The sequence below is a fragment of the Siphateles boraxobius genome, unplaced genomic scaffold (assembly GCF_051911475.1).
Source record: "Siphateles boraxobius isolate OS27281-9 unplaced genomic scaffold, OSU_SipBor_1 22, whole genome shotgun sequence".
Taxonomy (NCBI): Eukaryota; Metazoa; Chordata; class Actinopteri; order Cypriniformes; family Leuciscidae; genus Siphateles; species Siphateles boraxobius.
Window position 1 is genome coordinate 12,426,153 of NW_027508833.1, and position 7,494 is coordinate 12,433,646.

The following is a 7,494-nucleotide window of genomic DNA, read 5'->3' on the forward strand; positions in this document are numbered from 1 at the left end:
CCTGTATTGCTCAACCCTTGGATCGATCAAAAAGGATCAAAACGGATGGTGCCATCTGGTGGTCAACATCCTCAAGTGTTATTTACAGAAATGGTCATGTACACGGCCTAGTTTATTGAAATCCACTAGTCTGCTGAATGTTTTGTTTATTATTTTCATAGTTTGAGTTGATGTAGCTGATGAGATTCATATAGTCAAGTGGAAAAGTGTGCAATTGTTACATTTCTGGGCTGAATTAAGAAAGGGTGTAATGTATCAGTGCACTCTCACATTTTTGTGACCACCCAGGGGGTACAGCCAGCGCACAGCGGGGTGTATTCACACCTCTGGTAGTGGCGGAGAAGAAACAAGGACTTCTAATTGCTTTGATGTGTTTTTTTTTTTTGACACTATCCCACCCCTTTTGAAACCCAAGCATACAGAGACTCCAAAATACTTGAAATACTTTTAGAACTTTTATTTTTCACCCAGAATGTGTTTCATTTAAAGGCAATCCATGAAAACACAAGTAAACAAGATCTGTTTGGTTTAAAGCTCGCTCACCACGACAAGGTACAGATCTACGAGCGAGAACACGAGACAAGACGAGAGACAAACATTTACTACCATTTGCAAACATTTAGTTAAACATTAAGCTGACAGACAAACATCACAAGGACACGCACACATAAATAACATTAATAATAATCAAAAACACTTAATTAAAAACACAAACTTGTACTAAAGATAAAAATTAACAATTGGTTTGTACAGGCCAAAGCCCAATAAAGAACAGGATTATCCAAAGACTCAGGTCACCAATCAACAAATAAAGGCTCAAGCCATTCCTGTCTGTTAATTTTTTTTTGTGTTTTCTTTGGCAAACTTTTGTTAAACATGAAGCAGACAAAGACATACAAACATCACAAAGACATGAAGCTGACAAAGACAAAAAAACAACACGCATGACAAAAACACAGATTATTTAAACATGAACAACCACTAAAGGGTATGTAAACTGATTGTGTTAGATCAGAACTGATTAAGGTTAAAATGATTGAGGTTGGATTGGCCTTGATATTGAACATAGGCCAGAACATGTTTGTATAAAAAAAGATACTACAAAGTGCATTTTAACAGCAACATAACTTGATAATAATAAAAAACAAACACAAGAACATTCTTAAGTAAACTGTAAAGTGATTTTTTTTAAACTTTTGAACTATATAAATAAATAGATTGTACTTGAAGCACTTTGAAACACAAACAAACAAACACACAAACAAACACAACAAGCCTCTTTCTCTCTCCTACAGATGGCACAGGAGAAGTGGCATCACACAGGTAAGTTATTTACAGCTATTTACACAGTTCTCCTCTTTTCCAACTCCAAATCGACCACACTTTTCAAGTTTTCAAAGCTGCCTTACACCACATTGTCAAACCCAGAGGTGGTGGATTTCCTAGTGGATGGACAATAGGAAAATATCTTCTGGGTGCTTCCAGCCACTTTGTCCTTGGAAGGTGTGTACCTCTTTGGCTGTCCACCACAATTAGGCACGTGGCAAGCCCCACATGGCCGCGAGGACTTGTTCGGCATGAATACCTTGACTGTTGGTCCAGGAGGTACAAAGCTCTGGCTGCACGATAGCCCACGAAACAGGATGGAGGGAGCCTGTGGCTGTGCGGGGAGAACCAGCAGTATGGGGGCTGCCGACACAGGGGGTGGTGCATAGGTGGGCGCAGCAGGCTTTGGCTGGAGGTGGGTGGACGCAGCAGACCTTGGCAGAATAGGGGTGGGCGCAGCAGGCTTTGGCCGAGTGGAGGAGGACGACGCCGTGGGCTGAACGGGCCGGTTCACAGGAGGCACAGGTTCTGGCTCTTCAACAAATAATCTGGAAATATAAAATACACATGTAATGAGTATTGATATGACGTGTGTGCTATTTGCTTTCTACAGCAAACAGGTGAAAGTGCTTATGACAACTTACCTCCGCTTCTCACCACGCCTTTTTCCAGCCTCGTGATGAACATGCTGGTACTGGACCTGAGGCCAGTCTGGCGGAGGGAGGGATGTTGGCAGCGCAGGAGCTTCCGGGAACGGTGCGTCCGACAGCACTTTCAGGTGAGGCATCACCTTTGGCAGTACCGTTGCCCCGTAGTTGGCCTTTTTCTCCTCCCTGGCAGCGAAGGTTGAGATGGACTTGGCGTTCAAGTTGGGCAGTGGAATGGCGAGACCGCCGAGGATGGGGTCATCTCGGACTCTGTCTGCAATCCTCTTATACTGTCCCTTCAAAGAAGCCATGACCTTGCTGGGGGAGGTGTGCTGATTGGCCGGCGCTCGGTTCTTCAGCATCTTGAGGAAGAGGTAGAGCAGGCGACTGTCCTCGGTCACCTGTGCCGCCTGAGCGTACCTCATGCAGCCAAACTTGGTCTTCTGGGCTGCTCTGGTCTCAGGAGAGTCCGACCCAAGGCACCGACCGAACAAGGTGTAACCCCACCTGGACTCGTACCGCTTGACGAAGCGGGCGGCGGTCTCATCGTGGTCGTGGAGAGAGCTGGCAGCGGCCGCGATCTTCTGCCTGAGGTCAGCCGGCACTAGGTGGTGGTCGCTGTTGTTGGCCAGTTCTAGGAGGAGCAAGGCCAGTGCCTCCACTTCCTCTATACCTGGCAGATGCAGATGTCGATGTCGATGGCTCATCAGCACGTCTTGCAGGGCAGGACTGTCCTCCTCTTCTGCCTGTTCTGCCTGGGTGAGGACGACGTGCTTCCCACAGACTCTGTCTATCGGGTCCTCCTCTATATCAGAAGACATGCCGAGACCCTCGTCCGCCATCTCGTCGTCTCCCTGCTCAGCCGACTCCTCCTCCTCCTCCTCCTCCTCCTCCTCCTCCGCACGCGACAGCTTGTCCTCAACTGCAAATATGTAATTGTACTAAATAGCAAACGTGTCTACACAAAATAGGCTTTTTTTGCAGCAGGTTTGTCATCATTGTTTAAGTGTGTGATCAAGTACTGTACCTTTCTGCTCGTAGTAGTCCCTGGCAGTGAAACTGGTGGACTGGCACATGGTGTACTCAACATCAAGGAGCTCCTCCTCTTCTGGGGGGTGCTCGTACGCTTCGGGGACTGGCATCGGTGCCGCAAAGTTGGGCTCCAGGACGTGCTCCTTGCCGAAGAGAACCTCCGCCTGCTGGTTGACGCGCTGGATCTGCCGTGCGTCCAAGCACAACGTCTGCCGGCCATGACCACCAGCGACACGGAGCGATACCATGCGGTGGTTCCACTGCACGGCAAAGGACACCAAGTATACCTGAAACACATTTCCATTTCGAGTGTTATTGTGTACAATGTTTACAAGTGATGACTGGAGCTGTCAAATAAAATGTATCATTGAAACTATCATTGACACTTTTCTTTTTAAATTATACTGTATGATGTGCTATATGAACATGTATAAAACGGTTAGTTCCAATCCTTGATTCTGATTGGTCAATAGCTGTGCTTTTTTCACGATAAAACACGGCTATGACCGCTTCACCCAACGGTTCTATTTATCACTGCGCCCTTAGCAACACCCTTAGCAACCACAACTACAGAGCTACTGGAGGCCAAACTTAAAACAAAGAAAGCACTGGAGCGACATTCTTGCTGCAACAGAAAACACTGCTGACAATGCTGAGCCCCAACTAAAGAGAACCGCGTTAAATATTACCACAGTGGAGCCGAATGAAATGAGACAAATATTTAATGTGTGCACAATAAACAGAGATGTTCAAATAAATTTAAATAAACAACAATAAAAAAAGTATACCTTGTTCATTAATAACATTAATAAAATAAAAAAGTTTATCTTGTTCATTAATAACATTAATAAAATAGATTAAAGACCTAACTGTTACCTATCAAAATATGTGCCCTTGTGTTTTTATTTAGGCTATGTAAATATTTAGTTTAGTGCAGTGAGAAAATAATGGAATAAACAAAAAAATAAACGTTTTCTCATGCTGAGAGATAAGCTATGCCAATTTGTGAGGAAATTTCACAAATATTGTGTTGTAAAAAATAAAAAGAATGAGACAAAGTTTGTTGTCGTGCCTAACAACACCCTTCAGTTGTTACTTATTCACGATACAGCAGAGCCTCTCGTACCTTATTGCTTACGTGTCTGCTATAAAGCTTTATATATATTATGTTTTAATCACTCACTTGGAATGGCATAATCCCACATCGCTGTGATGGGACGGCGTTGACCAGGTGGGCGTGCAACCCCTCCAGAGAGACTGCCTCGCCGGCACTTGTGCTTGTTCAGTCGGACGCCGTTCAACACCACCACCTCCACAGGCACATACAGCGGTATGCCAGGGGGATCCTGTAACACACAACATATTGCAAGGTCCTTATTTATTCTGGTGTCCTTTTGAAATGTTGGCATATACAAGTTTGAATGGTTTTGACACACGATGACTGCAAAGACATTAACCCACCTGCATGCAACTGAGGTGCTTGCTCGCAACTGCCCAGTGAGTGTCGACTGCCTCTGACGACTTGAACAGGTGAATGCCATCGATGTCAAGGCCATATATATATATATATAGCTGCGAGCAGCGATGAAGGGGCAAAGCTGGCGGCACCGTCATCCCGGTGCCTTTAGGTGACTAAAGGCACCGGGGTTGCGGTGCCACCGGCTTGGGCCCGTAATCGCTGCTCACAGCTATATTTATATATATATTTACATTTGAATCACACTGTTATGCTGATGAAGATCAGGGTTGGGGAATTTCCGGTAACGTGCTGATTCCTGTACTTCATTTACATGCTTTGTTCAGATTGTCCCCATCTATATGTAAATCCCTCCCCCTTGAAAGGATTTAACACTGTGCTGAGCTATTGAGTTCAGACTTGGCAATACTGCAGCGATGCAACAGCAATAAATAACCCTGCTTAAAAAATACACCTGAGTCTCCTGGTCAAGTCAAGTCAAGTCATCCTCATTTATATAGCGCTTTTAACAATGTAGATTGTTTCAAAGCAGCTTTACAGAGATAAACATATAATTAAAGTTAACAGAGATTGGTTTGGTTTTATAGTGGTTCTTGAAAAATGTTTTTTCCAGCTAAAGTTAGTTTTGATTGATTCACTTCCGTCTAAATGAGCATTTGTTAATAAATTAGGGGCCGCTAAGACGACACCGTTCTCTCTAAACAGACTTTAAACGTGAACCTGTGATAGACGCTAAAGGCGTTCACATGCGCATTAAAAATTGATTCTATAGTTATGTGCGTTTGAATATATGTGCACAGGTTTGTAATTCCTTACAAACCATGCCTAAACAAAATACTTGTCTTGTCTATAAATTTTGATGCAGAATTTTATTTTATCTTATCACTTTGGGTAGGTACGCGAACCGAAAAATTCCACAACGCTTTATCTGTAGAGTGGTATAGGGATCCTCCATAGGGAGAGGCTAGTTGGCACTTCAGCACTGCATTGTCATCAGGTCCAGGCGAAAGTCCTTCATCAGATCTGGAAACGGCCTGGATCCGGCAGGCTGCGGGAAAACCTCGGGATAAACAAAGACACTAAAATTAGCGTAGATGCCATTCTTCTTATGATGTAACAAGTACATCAGGATTTAAGGGAAGTGTTCCCAGTTCCGGCTGACCTAACCTAAGCAGCCTAATATTGAATTATAGAAGTCTATAGAGTGTTATGTGAATGCTAGGTCAAAGAGATGTGTTTTTAGTCTAGCTTTGAACTGACAGACTGTGTCTGCTTCCCGGACAATGTTAAGAAGATTGTTCCAAAGTTTTGGTGGTAAATAGGAAAAGGATCTACCGCCAGCAGTCGATTTAGATATTCAAGGTATTATCAACTGGCCGGAACTTTGAGATCGCAATAGACGTGAATGACTATAGTGCGTTAAGAGCTCGCTCAAGTACTGGGGAGCTAAACCATTTAGTGCTTTGTAAGTAATCAGCAATATTTTAAAATTTATACGATGTTTAATAGGGAGCCAATGCAGTGTTGACAGAACCCGAGCTAATAGGGTTGTACTTCCTGGTTCTGGTAAGAACTCTAGCGGCTGCGTTTTGAACTAGCTGTTGTTTGTTTATTAAGCGTGCAGGGCAACCACCCAGTAGAGCATTACAATAATCTAGCCTTGATGTCATGAACGCATGAACTAGTTGTTCCGCATTTGTCAATGAGAGCATATGACGTAATTTAGATATATTTTTAAGATGGAAAAATACGGTTTTACAGACACTAGACACGTGACTTTCAAATGAAAGATAGGTATCAAAGAGCACTCCCAGGTTCCTAACTGACGACGAAGACTTAACAGAGCAGCCATCATGTGTTAGATGGTAGATGGTTCTAGGTTATTACGTGTGGAAGTTTTTTGTCCAATAATTAGAATCTCTGTTTTTTCAGAATTTAGTAGTAGGAAATTACTAGTCATCCAATTTTTTATATCAACTATGCATTCCGATAATTTTGTGAATTGGTGAGTTTCGTTAGGTTTGGAAAAAATATAGAGCTGAGTATCATCAGCATAACAGTGAAAGCTAATTTTGTTTCCTAATGATATCTCCTAGAGGTAGCATGTACAGAGTGAACAGCAGCGGTCCTAGTACTGAGCCTTGTGGTATGCCATACTGAACTTGTGATCGATAAGACATCGCTTCATTTACTGCTACAAACTGATAGCGGTCAGATAAATATGATTTAAACCATGCTAATGCAATTCCACTAATGCCAACATAGTTTTCTAGTCTATTTAAGAGAATGTTGTGGTCAATGGTGTCAAATGCAGCACTAAGATCAAGTAACACTAATAGAGAGATACAACCACGATCGGATGATAAGAGCAAATCATTTGTGACTCTAATGAGAACTGTCTCAGTGCTATGGTGCGGTCTAAATCCTGACTGGAAATCCTCGCAGATACCATTTCTTTCAAGAAAGGAACACAGTTGTGAGGATACTGCCTTTTCTAGTATCTTTGACGGAAAAGGTAGATTTGAGATCGGCCTGTAATTGACTAATTCTGTAGGATCAAGTTGCGTTTTTTAACAAGCGGTTTAATCATAGCCAGCTTAAAGGTTTTTGGTACGTATCCTAGAGACAAAAACGAATTAATGATGTTAAGAAGAGGATCTATGACTTCTGGAAGCATCTCTTTCAGTAGTTTAGTCGGTATAGGGTCTAACATACATGTTGTCGATTTAGATGAATTAACGAGTTTGCAAAATTCTTCCTCTCCTATGGCAACAAATGAATCAAATTTTACCTCAGGGAGACTATAATGGACTCCCTGATGTGATGCTGTAGTAGACGGTTGCATAGTTATAATTTTGTCCCTAATATTATCAATCTTATAAGTGAAGAAGTTCATAAAGTCATTACTGCTGTGTTTCTTGGAAACTTCTGGGCTTGAGCTTTCTTTTTCGTTAGTGTAGCCACTTTTTCAAATAAATACCTTGGATTATGTTTATTTTCTTTTAATAGAGT

The 7,494-nt window shown here is 42.6% G+C and overlaps 1 protein-coding gene across 1 annotated transcript; it reads right to left on the reverse strand.

Annotated features, from left to right (window-relative positions):
* Positions 1-1,405: 1,405 nt before the first annotated feature.
* LOC143746357 (uncharacterized) lies at positions 1,406-4,200 on the reverse strand. Its single transcript, XM_077238179.1, has 4 exons — positions 4,189-4,200; positions 3,001-3,292; positions 1,971-2,895; positions 1,406-1,874 (listed from the first exon to the last, which is right to left on the reverse strand). The coding sequence occupies exons 1-4, from the start codon at positions 4,198-4,200 to the stop codon at positions 1,406-1,408; spliced, it is 1,698 nt and encodes a 565-aa protein (XP_077094294.1).
* Between the last annotated feature and the right edge of the window lie 3,294 nt (positions 4,201-7,494).